Source organism: Thalassophryne amazonica, chromosome 9 (assembly GCF_902500255.1).
Source record: "Thalassophryne amazonica chromosome 9, fThaAma1.1, whole genome shotgun sequence".
NCBI lineage: Eukaryota > Metazoa > Chordata > Actinopteri > Batrachoidiformes > Batrachoididae > Thalassophryne > Thalassophryne amazonica.
Window position 1 is genome coordinate 67,721,542 of NC_047111.1, and position 14,162 is coordinate 67,735,703.

At 42.5% G+C, this 14,162-nt stretch overlaps 1 protein-coding gene across 1 annotated transcript in view; it reads left to right on the plus strand.

Moving 5' to 3' along the window:
- Positions 1-14,162, plus strand: part of frem2a (FRAS1 related extracellular matrix 2a) — a 301,376-nt gene that overhangs the window by 223,898 nt on the left and 63,316 nt on the right. The window contains 2 exon segments of the mRNA XM_034178287.1: positions 4,460-4,609; positions 4,768-4,977. Of these exon segments, the coding sequence (XP_034034178.1) occupies positions 4,460-4,609; positions 4,768-4,977 (360 nt within the window).

Here is a 14,162-nt window from a genome sequence, read left to right on the forward strand (position 1 = left end):
GCGCCCCCTGTTGTGGGTCCGTGTCACTACACTTTCCCAACAGATTCTTGCAAATAAATTAGCTTCACACAGGTGTCTTCTGTCACAGTACTTACAGGTAACTCCAGACTGTCTTTGATCATCCTGGAGCTGATCAATGGGTGAGCCTTTGCCATTCTGGTTATTCTTCTATCCATTTTGATGGTTGTTTTCTGTTTTCTTCCACGCATCTCTGGTTTTTTTTGTCCATTTTAAAGCACTGGAGAGCATTGTAAATGAACAGCCTATAATTTTTTGCACCTGCGTATAAGTTTTCCCCTCTCCAATCAACTTTTTAATAAAACTACGCTGTTCTTCTGAACAATGTCTTGAACATCCCATTTTCCTCAGGCTTTCAAAGAGAAAAGCATGTTCAACAGGTGCTGGCTTCATCCTTAAATAGGGGACACCTGATTCACACCTGTTTGTTCCACAAAACTGACAAACTCACTGACTGAATGCCACACTACTATTATTGTGAACACCCCCTTTTTCTACATTTTTTTACTAATAGCCCAGTTTCATAGCCTTAAGAGTGTGCATATCATGAATGCTTGGTCTTGTTGGATTTGTGAGAATCTACTGAATCTACTGGTACCTTGTTTCCCATGTGACAATAAGAAATATACTCAAAACCTGGATTAATCTTTTTAGTCACATAGCACTACTATTATTCTGAACACTACTGTACCTTCATAACTGGTTCATTTTATTCATGAACTAAAAATAGAATCACATTTCTTTTTGTTGGAAAAGGAATGGCAGTGATTTTTAAGAACAAGGATGATGTAAAGACCTGCAGCATCTACAGAGGCATAAAGCTGATCAGTGATGCAGCATATGAAATGTGCCTAATCTTTTGCATAATACTGTAGAATTGCTACAAACACAAAATCGCAATATTGTCAAAATCTTGGGGCAACTTGGATTCAGACAGCACTGGGCATTTCCATCTAAGGACTTTAAATCTCCATTGGATCGCCTCTATTTACACCAGCTAAAATGTGTGTGTGTGTGTGTGTGTGTGTGTGTGTGTGTGTGTGTGTGTGTGTGTGTGTGTGTGTGTGTGTGTGTGTGTGTGTGTGTGTGTGTGTGTGTGTGTGTGTGTGTAAAAATTATTCCACTTGCATGTAGAAGCATATGTGCAGGGGTGGTGGCCAAGTGGTTAATGGGCTTGGTTTCACTTCAGAAGGCTCCGAGTTCAAATCCCACCCCTGCCACTTTTCTCCACATTTCTCCATGTAATGTGGAGTTGCGCCAGGAAGGGCATCCAGCATAAAACCTGTGCCAATTCAACATGCACATCCACCTTGGATTTGCTGTGGCGACCCCGAGTGCAAACAAGGGAGCAGCCGAAGGGACTTACTTACATGTAGAAGCATATGTGCAGGTTTTTGTTTGTTTGTTTTAGATGGGGGAGGGGTGTTGCCCTATGCCCCCTTCCTTATGGCAACAAAAATTTGAACAGTTGCTCTGATCTGGATTAACCATGGTGGAATGATTGAAGGTCATCCAAGGATGAAGTGATTTAAACTTTGGGAAACACTGGTTAAAAGTCAAGGTCACTAGTCAAGATCAGAATTTAGGCCCATTGGTTCGACAGCATATAGAACATGTATACATATACAGTATAGAGCAGTTATATCAGTGGGATAAGGAGTTGGGCTACTGTTATGTAGACCATGGTTTGATTCCAGGTCATGCTACCTGTCTGGGTCCTTGGACGAGACACTTCAACTGGATGGTCCCAGTCCACCTCGTTGTAAATCAGTACCAGCCTTGGCTGGGAAGTAACCTTTGATGGTGTGGGATCAAATTAGGGTGGAGTGGTAGACTGTTATTGATTTCTCTCAGAGGAATCCATTGGTAAGCACCAACACCAATGAGCCTCAGTTCCAATATAGGATTTGCGTACTTACTTATGCTTAGGAAATAGTTAGAATGGCTGTTTCACAGACCGGCTGAACAATTTTACGAGCAAGTGCCATGCAGCGGCGTGAAGCTCGGTCTTATGGTAGACCAAGGCACAAAACGGAAATGGCACAAAAATTCAGCCCCAGTGGAGAAAAAGCCACAAACCAGACAACATTGTCGTAAAAAGCCGTAAAAAGCCACAAACCAACGGTAGATGAGCATAGACATTATAAAGAGGAGTAGACACCGCATTGGTTGCTGAGGTGCAAGAAATGCAGCCGTCATCTTGGAGCAGTCATCATAGTGATTATATCACAAGGTACAGTGAAGGTTTGATTTTATAATCTTATTTTCTTTTTAATCTTTCTAACATAATATGTGTGAAATTCCAAGTGTTCCAATGCTTTTTGGAGGACACTGTATCCTAAGCTTATGATGAGTGCAAAATGAGTGTGGTGTTCTTACTGTTTTGGTTAAGAATGTTTAATTTTCACTGTTGCTGCACTTTGCAAGAAATCATAGTCATAATCGTATATCATATTGATATGAAAATATTGCCATATGATAATTTGACCATATTGCAGGCAAAAAAAGAAAAATGCTTAAAAAGGCAGGGGTTCTACGGAGGCGGATGCCCCCCCACCTTTTAAATATATATATATATATATTGTTGTATGGCTGGGGGGGCCTGGCTGCCGGTTTGTTTGTCATTTGGTTTCCTCCCAGGTGGCGTGCATTTGGGACTGAGTGGCTGTGTTGCTGAGGCTGTTAGGACTTCACCCTGATCACCTGCGACTCGTCAGGACTCACAGCTGAGGTGCATCTGGAGGGATTGGAGTATGTTGGCATTTAAGACTGAAGTGCACAGTGTGCATTTGCCAGAGACTCGACCTTGTGACCAGACGGGTGAGATCGTCGTCTTGGGAGCCATCTCATCAGCAGCGGACGCTGAGAATGTCCAGGTTTGATTCACGGTCTGTGAAAGAGGAGAGGGTGAGGTCTCACGCTCGTCAGCACACTTCCTGAGGTACGTTGGATTTTGTGACTAACAGTTATACAGTCAGTAAATGTGGTGTCCCTCACACCTTATTGTATTGAGCTGTATGTTAGTCATGTATCAGCTTCCACTGCGGTGGTGATTTGTGAACGGGATGTTCCATGCCTGCAGGTTGGAAGCTGATCAGTAATCAAGCCAGGAAGTGTTTGCTGTTTGTACACCTTTAAGTGTTCTGTGTGTAGAGTGTGGACTCACATAATGGTTCCTTCTTTCACAGACTCGGTTGTTGCGGCCACCTGGGGGGGTGTCGGCGGGGTCCTTGGGTCCGAAACAGCTTCTGGCTCCGGACCATTAGCGCTGCTGGGAGCGCACCACGCCAGACCGCACCTTTTATTATTATTATGATCACTGTTATGTATTAAATTCAGTTAGCCTTTGAACCGTGCTCTGCTTATTTCATACTGGGTCCTTCAAACGCTGGTCGGTTCTCCGAGCTGCGTCCGACACATAACATATATATTTATATATATTGCCTTTAAGCTTCTTGGGGGGGCATCCACTGAAGCATTTACTCAAAAAAAGTCTGAAGGACCTAAATGACATGGTGAGATGCTGAAGAGCTTAGCTCGTCATGTCCGCGACATACTGTATACATATTAAGTAATTCAAGGATTTTAATTGTCATTCCAACACATGTGGTACATGAGGGCAGATGAAACAGAGTACTGAGGCCCCAGTTAGGCCACTAAAAAACTTCAAATATTTAAATAGCATGCAGAGAGATCCACTCACCCCTGCTAAAAGAACACTCACCCACCCCCATCATATTTGTATGTTTACTATTAAACACTAACATGAAGTCATGTACCACTTTGGCCAGTAAGGTAGAACAGTAGTTCCCACTCCTGCCTCACACCAAGAAGATCTGAAATTTGATTACAACACTGTCCGGTTCCTTTTATTTGTGTTTTAATTGCATGACATAAGAAAAAACCATGCTCATTAGATTCACACTCCTTTTACTGCTGTTTACCAAGACAGCGTCTCTTGACCTGGAGTTGGTCCCCAGACACAGGACTGTGGGTGCCACTACTATAGGAGCCAGATTGTGTGCCTAATTTTGAATTAGGATGGATTAAATAGAGAGGACAAACATTTCTAACACTCTTCTTCCTGTTACAGTTGGTCACATGACTTTTGAACTTGGGAGACCTTGAAAAGTCAAAGGCCCTATCTCAAAAAATGGAATAACAAAGACATAATTTGCAAGAAACTGTGTGAAATGTTGCAATCTGATCTGTTCTTTGATGATATGACCTCACAAGCCAAGGACTGGGAGGCTGATTTGGAGTAATATCAAAATGTAATCAACGGGTTCTTGACCAAAGGACCATCACTCCACAAAAGAGAGACGAATAAAAATAATCATGTTTGACGCATCAACTAACAGCAACGTTATAGACCTGTAGTTTGATTTACATCTAACTGATACATGTGATTTCTTTGCTTTCTCTTTTCTATGTTTCCCAGCTCCAGTGTTTTACTTTGATGAAACAGAGTATCACGTTGATGAGAGTGATGGACATGTGGAGGTCAAAGTGTGGAGGACGGGAGCTGATCTGTCCTCAATGGGGTCAGTCACTGTCCACTCTTGTGAGACAGAGCCTCCCTCTGAAGAAGGTGAGCGCTCCATCATCAGGTATCACACACAAAGATCTCTTGAAATCACATATAATTGGACAGCATTGACTTTAGCTTGGAGATTATCTGCTTGTGTGCCATATAAAAAAACGTATTTGTCATTTTCTATCTTTCATCCCTGTCTGTCTCTCCACCAGCTGGTGCTGACTACGTAGATACCAGTCGTAACCTGGACTTTGCCCCAGGTGTCAGCAGCCAGACATTTAGGGTCACCATTCTAGATGACCTGGGTCAGCCAGAGCTCGAGGGGACAAAGACTTTTGAGCTTGTCCTCAGTATGCCAGTGAATGGTATCCTGGGAGAACCTAGGAAGGGTACCGTCTTCATCACTGACTCAGTGTCTGACTGTAAGTGATTTATCTATTAAGTGCACCTACAATAAGTTTGTTGAAAGCTTTAAAAATGTACAACAGTGCAGTGTTTTAGACAAGACCACCCAAACGGAGACAACATCATGACCAAGACCCGAGTGTATTGATACTAAGACAGTACTAAGACTTTGAGGAGTTGAGACCACTTCAAGGAAGCATGAAATCAAGTCAACCCCAGTACCAGACCGGTGTGAGTCCCAAACTCTGTGACACACTTACAACTGTTTTTCTTTCAGCTTCTGCCGTTTGGTCAGGGTTGCCACAGCAGATCCAGCACAGATTCTCATAGGGCATCAGGCACAAGTTTTATGCCTGATGCCCATCCTGAGGCAACTGCAATTTTACTTGGAGAAACACTCACAGGCCCTGGTCTTCCTAAGAGGTCTCCCATCCATGTTCTATCCAGGACCCAGTCTGCTTAGCTTCTGAGATCTGACAGGATCAGACTAAGAAAGAACAGACTGACTGCTTCCATGAAACACAGTAAAATGAGGAATATGCAAACCACTGGCACAGTTGATTTGAAAAATCCACATTCCCATAAAAATACCCACAAACAAGGAAACAGAAGAAATCAACTAAATCAACTTTATTCAGAATTCCTTTTCCATCCTTACCATCCAGAAAATACAAAAGGAATTGTATGTTAGTTGGTAAGGTTAGACCTTACTTGTGTGAAGCCCCTTGAGGCAACTTTGTTGTGATTTGGCGCTATATAAATTAAATAAATTGAATTGAATTGAATTGAAATTGAATTGTGTAAGCATCACGTTTTGTGGGTGACTCTTGTCGAGTCCTATACACTAATAGGGGAAATTGGATTGGAGATAGGAGTTGAGCTACTAATGTGTAGACCTGGGTTTGATTCCCGTGCAAACTACCTGTTTGTGTCCTTGGACAAGATCATCTGCACTGTCAGTCCATCCAGCTCTTAATGTGTACCAGTCTTGTTTGGGGAAGCAAACTGAGTTGGACTTGGACATCTGCTTCATGCTTTGGTATCCAGGGATGACCACATGCACCAATGGGCCTCAGGGCATAAAGTGGATCTGATTCTTGTTGTCTTCCCCTAGAATCCCTAATTAAGTACATAATGTATTAAAAGAGATGCTTCTGTTTGTGAGGACAGGTTTAGTGACATTGACTTTGTGGATGGTGCTGTGATCTTTGCAGAATAAAAGTTGAATGAGGAATCTGAGTGTCTGGGTTTGCATTTGTCCTGGATCAAGATAAAGCTCAAGGCTTTTAATGACTTCCTGGACTTGGCCATCAGAAGTGTATCTGTATTTGGTGAAATTGTTGAACTTGTAGAGACATTCACTTATCTCAGCAGTGACATACATGTCTCTGGGTCCTCAGCCTTTGAGATCAAGAGGTACCTGGGAAGAGCTTATGGAGTCATGGGTTTGCTGGACAGAGGTGTTTGGCAATGCTGATACTTTTGCAGCAGAATGAAGGTCCATGTGTTTTGGGTCATGGTGCTTCTTGTCTTGTTGCATGGTTGTGATATTTGGATGCTATGCAATGACCAAAGGCAATGGCTGGATGTCTTCAATACCAATTCTCTTTAAGGATCCTTGAGTACTACTGGAATTACTATATATCAAGTGGTTACTTGTATATTTATGATTTTGTAAAGTGATTCCAGCAGATTTAAACTGGAAACCACAATTTTCTATTAGACCAATGTAAATAAGTACTTTGAATTAAGTGCACTGTGTTTCACTTTTTTCAGTGTAGGTGGTGGTCATCCAGGACCCAAAGCAGTTCTGTGGTGTTCTGCAGCAGCACATATTCCCAGACTTGAGTTGTATTAAACAGGTCCTCATGACTGAAAACTTTACTTTTATATCAATAAGTTTGTTTTTCCTCTTTTTGAACCTTGTGTAAATCTGTGCAATTTGCTAAGTACACAACTAAATCTGAATATAGATGATCTTCTTATGGCTTCGGACAGTGGACTTATCTCTGTGCTTGTTCTGTTGGACCTCAGTGCTGCTTTTGATACTGTTGACCATAAAATTTTATTACAGAGATTAGAGCATGTCATAGGTATTAAAGGCATTGCGCTGCGGTGGTTTGAATCATATTTGTCTAATAGATTACAGTTTGTTCATGTAAATGGGGAATCTTCTTCACAGACTAAAGTTAATTATGGAGTTCCACAAGGTTCTGTGCTAGGACCAATTTTATTCACTTTATACATGCTTCCCTTGGGCAGTATTATTAGACGGTATTGCTTAAATTTTCATTGTTACGCAGATGATACCCAGCTTTATCTATCCATGAAGCCAGAGGATACGCACCAATTAGCTAAACTGCAGGATTGTCTTACAGACATAAAGACATGGATGACCTCTAATTTCCTGCTTTTAAACTCAGATAAAACTGAAGTTATTGTACTTGGCCCCACAAATCTTAGAAGCATGGTGTCTAACCAGATCGTTACTCTGGATGGCATTTCCCTGATCTCTAGTAATACTGTGAGAAATCTTGGAGTTATTTTTGATCAGGATATGTCATTCAAAGCGCATATTAAACAAATATGTAGGACTGCCTTTTTGCATTTACGCAATATCTCTAAAATCAGAAAGGTCTTGTCTCAGAGTGATGCTGAAAAACTAATTCATGCATTTATTTCCTCTAGGCTGGACTGTTGTAATTCATTATTATCAGGTTGTCCTAAAAGTTCCTTAAAAAGCCTTCAGTTGGTTCAGAATGCTGCAGCTAGAGTACTGACGGGGACTAGCAGGAGAGAGCATATCTCACCCGTGTTGGCCTCCCTTCATTGGCTTCCTGTTAATGCTAGAATAGAATTTAAAATTCTTCTTCTTACTTATAAGGTTTTGAATAATCAGGTCCCATCTTATCTTAGGGACCTCGTAGTACCATATTACCCCATTAGAGCGCTTCGCTCTCAGACTGCGGGCTTACTTGTAGTTCCTAGGGTTTGTAAGAGTAGAATGGGAGGCAGAGCCTTCAGCTTTCAGGCTCCTCTCCTGTGGAACCAGCTCCCAATTCAGATCAGGGAGACAGATACCCTCTCTACTTTTAAGATTAGGCTTAAAACTTTCCTTTTCGCTAAGGCTTATAGTTAGGGCTGGATCGGGTGACCCTGGACCATCCCTTGGTTATGTTGCTTTAGACGTAGACTGTGTTTCATAATTATTGTATGGCCTTGCCTTGCAATGTGGAGCGCCTTGGGGCAACTGTTTGTTGTGATTTGGCGCTATACAAGAAAAAAGTTGATTGATTGATTGATTGATTGAATATAGAACAAGCTACAAATACCCAATATATATTGAAACTTGTAGATATTGTAAAATATAGATTTTGTGAAATATTGTTGCTTAGGAACAGTCATCAAGAATGTGAACTACAGACAAATGTTTTCTTGGATTTACAGATTTAGGGCCCCTTCACACATAGTATGAATAAGTACAAATCAGGGTATGAGCAAACCATGAAAACATCGAGCCGTGGGAATACTGTGCAAGCAGCTGCATCATGTTTAACCACATTGCGCAGCTGCTGTGGAAAAAAAAAAAAATACATGCCACCCATGGGATTCAAACCTACAATTTCCAAAAGCTCTGACTGCCAGCCAGAAATGTTACCACTGAGCTACCTTCACTGTCTTGTAAAAGGTGTGGGAAAATACCTGATATCAAGAAGGACATGGACATATTTAAAAGAAAATGCAGCCACACACCATATAAAAACACCACATTTTATCGAATCCCTCTTATCAAGTGTACAATACAAGTATGATCCATCTATTCCTCTGTAGATGACCCATGGGCACAGATGTACAGTCATGAAATGACATGAATGAGAAGCAGGTCGCTCTTATCATGTCCACATCTGCTGGTGGCATGTCCAGCCGGCCCCCCGCACGTGTCTTGTGGACATGCGCCGCAGGACAGACACGGCGTCATGTGGAACAGAGCTCACATGGGTGATGTGACATTCAGATTGCCCGCTGCGTGTTGTGATCTGACAGTCACCTGGGGCAGCCTGTCAATGTGAGCAGCGTGTGCTTGCTCACTGCAGCCCATTGCAACAGCAATATATGTTTTTATGTATGTCCACGTGAGGACAGCAAGCAGATACATGTGCATCACAGTGGGCAGTTGTTAGTTCATGTCTGTCCAAACACAGTACAAGTTCTCCAGCTAGGACATCCAGAACCACAGATCTCCACAGCTGCTCCTGTCGTCAGACACACCACCCCCTGTCAGGTCAGCGCACACACCAATGTGTCACTGTGTCTGTTTGCAAAGCCACACTTGTGGGGGCACTTAGACAGATTTCACATCCAGCTCGAAAGTGATCATCTGCTTACTGTTTTCATGCTAATAGTGCAAATGGCCACACATGTTATGTGTCGGACGCAGCTCGGAGAACCGACCAGCGTTTGAAGGACCCAGTATGAAATAAGCAGAGCACGGTACAAAGGCTAACTGAATTTAATACATAACAGTGATAATATAATAACAAAAAGGTGCGGCCTGGCGTGGTGCGCTCCCAGCAGCGCTAACGGTCCGGAGCCAGAAGCTGTTTCGGACCCAAGGACCCCGCCGACACCCCCCAGGTGGCCGCAACAACCGAGTCTGTGAAAGAAGGAAGCATTATGTGAGTCCACACTCTACACACAGAACACTTAAAGGTGTACAAACAGCAAACACTTCCTGGCTTGATTACTGATCAGCTTCCCAACCTGCAGGCATGGAACATCCAGTTCACAAAACTCCACTGCAGTGGAAGCTGATACATGACTAACAAACAGCTCAATACAATAAGGTGTGAGGGACACCACATTTACTGACTGTATAACTGTTAGTCACAAAATCTAACATACCTCAGGAAGTGTGCTGACGAGCGTGAGACCTCACCCCCTCCTCTTTCACAGACTGTGCATCAAACCTGGACGTTCTCAGCATCCGCTGCTGATGAGATGGCTCCCGAGACGACGATCTCACCCGTCTGGTCACAAGGTCGAGTCTCTGGCAAATACACACTGTGCACTCCAGTCTTAAATGCCAACATGTTCCAATCCATCCAGATGCACCACAGCTGTGAGTCCTGACGAGTCGCAGGTGATCAGGGTGAGGTCCTGACAGCCTCAGCAACACAGCCACTCAGTCCCAAACGCACGCCACCTGGGAGGAAAACCAAAAGACAGAAACAAACCGGCAGCCAGGCCCCCCCAGCCATATAACAACACATTTTCTAAGTGCCAAGTGAGCGGTGTTAGATGTTTGTGTGTGTCAGCTGGATTTTTGCCGACAACTGCCACAAGAGGGATCGAATTGGCTCTCACTGGGCACACTGTTTTTCAGTCGCTGGTGTGCGCAGATAGCTGTAGCGACAGGTGTACGAGGCGTTGGAGGCAGTTACGATTTTACACGTATTGCATACGATTCCTGCTTCATGTGCAGTTCGTGCGTAATTCGACCCCATTCATATTATGTGTGAAGGCCCTAAGTTTGCTTTTGAATGAATGTGTCAGGATTGATTATTTCAACTTTCATATGTCTTCAAAGCAACATAAGATACCTGATCCAAAGATGTATAGCGGCAGGTAAATTAGTAATATCCCCACTGTTGTGATCTTGATCAGTCTTGAAATGAAATCCTCTATTCTTGAGACTGAGATAATGCAGAATAAAAATGATGTTGAGTCCAAGATGAGACCAAGACCACCAAAAAGTGGTCTCAAGATTAATGTCAAGACCAAAACTAATCTCACGTACTACAATGCTATGACAGTGTAGGTGAAATTAGGTATGTAATGTACACCTTCATGGTACAGTATGAATTACAGTTTCATGGTGGCATGGTGGATTAGTGGTTAGCACTAGGGATGGGTATTGAAAACCGATTCCAGTTAAGAATCGATAAGAAATGATTCGATCCACAGACATCAATAGCCTTTATGCTTAATGATTTCCTTATTGGTTCTTCAATTCACATTACATCAGAGCGGCCATTATTTGTAGGGTGTTTCAAGAAAATGATCATTTCCCTACGTTGATTGCGGACCCGCGAAGCAGTGAACCAGGTCCTGAATAATATCCTGAATGTTCAACAGTTGGCTTCAGGATCTTCAGCTTCCACAACATAGGTGCCCCCTTGTCCTTTTCACAGCTTAAGATGGTGCTGGTGGTGGCACACCATCTGTTGCTTACGTGGAGTGTTATGTTTTTATTGTTGGTTTTACTCACTTATGGTGGAAATACAATTTTGATGTATGATTGTCTTATAATTTAGGACTCATTGAAACATGGCCTGGGTGCATATTCTTTTATTCCACCTCCTGTCTTGACTGATGTGCCATGGGCCCTGCGCCGGCTACCTGTTGCTTGATTTGATAGGAGGAGGAGATCCCTGAGGAGACGGGAGAGATGCGGCTGTGTATGCATCCAGATTCAGGTATTTAAGAGCAGCACCAGTGGGGCGGTTGTCATCCAGTATTTCCCCTATTATGGGACTCCAGCTGTCAGTGGATTTGGCTGGTCCACCCAGCTCTCCTTGTAGCTGCAGTGTTGGTGGCTGAGGGGGAAAAAGAGACAGCAGGGCATTGATTTTGCTCATCTTTGCCCTGTAGTCTGTGCTGCAAAACTGAAAATGGAAGTTGGTAACATTTGGGTGCCTTCAATAAACGCTGGGATATTGGCAAACAAAACTGTTGTTCGGAGATTTTTATAATTCCCACAGCCTGTATTTTGTCCTGCACATAGACAAAGTGGCTGAGTAAGGATGAGTCCCTTCCAATGGTCAAATTTTCTCCCCTGGATTGCAGATTTTTTTTTTAACATACGTGGAGAACAGGCAGGGGAGGAGGTGTCACCATGATTTTTAGAAACACTTTTAACTGTCTGCAAGTTTTATGAGTTCTTTTCACGCTTTGAGCTGCAGCTCTTTGAATTGAAGCAGCCCTGCTCTATGCTGTGTGCGGTCATTTTTTTTATCCACCTAAAACTGACAGAAATTTTATCTCTGAGTTTGCTGATTTTTTCACTGGTATTATGCTGCAATCTGAGAGATTTTTATTTGTGGGTGATTTTAATATCGGTGTGTGCTGTTAGGATAAGCCGCTGACTCTGGATTTTTAAAATGTTATTAATTCTTTTAATCTTTTGCAATCTATGACTAGTCCAACACATGAACGTGGTTTTATCTTATGGATTATCTGTGTCAATCAGGGTCATTTGTGTAATACTGGTTTTGGATCGTTCACCTGTTTTGTTTGATGTCTTATGTGCTGAGTCCATCTGCCCCAGGAATGCTGAGAAGACTGTTTTAGCTAAACAGTACATTGGTCTATACAGGGGTGGGCAACTTGTTCCAAAAAGGGCCAAGAGGGTGCAGGTTTTCTTTGCAGCCACTAACTCCACCAGGTGATTTCACTGATTAACTGATTTCACCTGCTCAAAGTGATGTTAATGAGTGAAATCACCTGGTGGAGTCAGTTGCGGCAAAGAAAACCTGCACCCTCTTGGCCTTTTCTGGAACAAGTTGCCCACCTGTGGTCGAGAACCTTCAGTTACTTTGGCTTCCAGACTACTTGAAACCCTGGAGACAGTTCTCACACTGAACATTTCTGGACAATTTTGTTGATGGTTTTAACGTGGCACTTCGAGATCTGCTGGACTCTGTTGCACCAACTCGGCATCGTAAGTGTAACTAGAAAGAACACATGCCATCGTTTACTGAGCAGTTAAAAGGCCTCAGACAAACTTGTCGGAAGAAGGAACAAAATTACTGTTTACATGATATGGCAACTGCCAAGACAGCATTTTGTTGTAATTTGATTTTTACCAATCTGCATCATTTTAAACTTTTATTTGAGACTGCTGCCATGCTTACTAGTGGACATCAGTCTGCTGGCTGTAGAGATTTGTCAGCACAAAATTTTATGTGCTTTTAATAATAATAATATTTGTCTGAGGTATAATATTTAAGAACAGACTAAAGACATTTTTTTAACCAGTCATGTAGTTAGAATGTTATGTTGGCATCTTTTTTAAGATGTATTTGTAACTGAATTCCCCCAAATATTGTTGCGTCAAATGGATGCTGTTTATTGCTCAACACAGATCCTTGCTGAATTTGAGTGTATTTCCTTGCAGAATATTTCAGGGGTAGTGATGAGCACAAAGAGTACAACTTGTTCTTTGGATCCTTTGCCGTTATGGCTTCTGAAAGATATTTGAGTAGTGTTGAGAGAGTGTGTGCTTAGTGCTGTGAACTTATCATCCACCACCACTGGTGTGTTTCCTTCATGTTTCGATGCAGGTGTTGTTGTACCTCTCTTTAAGAAACTGGGTCTGGACCTTGGGGTGTTGAAATTACAGATCTGTTTCCAACCGGGCATTTCTGTCCGAAATTTTTGAGAAGGTGGTTTTTAGTCAGCTGTTGAGATACTTTTCTGAGAATAAGGTGTTTGAGCTATTGCAATCAGCATTTGGATTGCATCACACCACTGAAACTGTGCTCACAAAACTGTTGAATGATTTTTCTTTTTTGCTTCAAACCGATAATTCTTTGTCTACAACCCAAATTCCAATGAAGTTTGGATGTTGTGTAAAATGTAAATAAAAACAGTTTTGTTTTGTTTTCGTGCAGATATTTGCTCATTTTGAAATGGATGCCTGCAACACATTTCAAAAAAGTTGGGAGTGTCATAAACGGAGTATAAACGGAGGAGGAGGTTCATGGATGTGCTGAGAGAGGACATGCAGGTGGTTGGTGTGACAGAGGAAGATACAGAGGACAGGGTGAGATGGAAACGATTGATCTGCTGTGGCGACCCCTAATGGGAACAGCCGAAAGACAAAGAAGAAGAAGAAGAGGGAAAGAATTCCACCTACAAAGTTTCAACAATTAGTGTCCTCAGTTCACAAATGCTTATTGAGTGTTGTTAGAAGGAAAGGTGATGTAACACAAACATTGTTGAGGAAAGTGTAATGACACGGACCCACAACAGGGGTGCAAATGAACGGTCAATAGATGAGCCAAAAGGTAACAATTTAATGTTGTGAATGTGCACAACGAATATACAGACAATCACAGAATCTGATAGTCAATACACCAAGGTGACGTGTGGGCAGGCTCGAGGATAGAAGACGGCTGTCCTGAGAAGAGCCGGAACCACA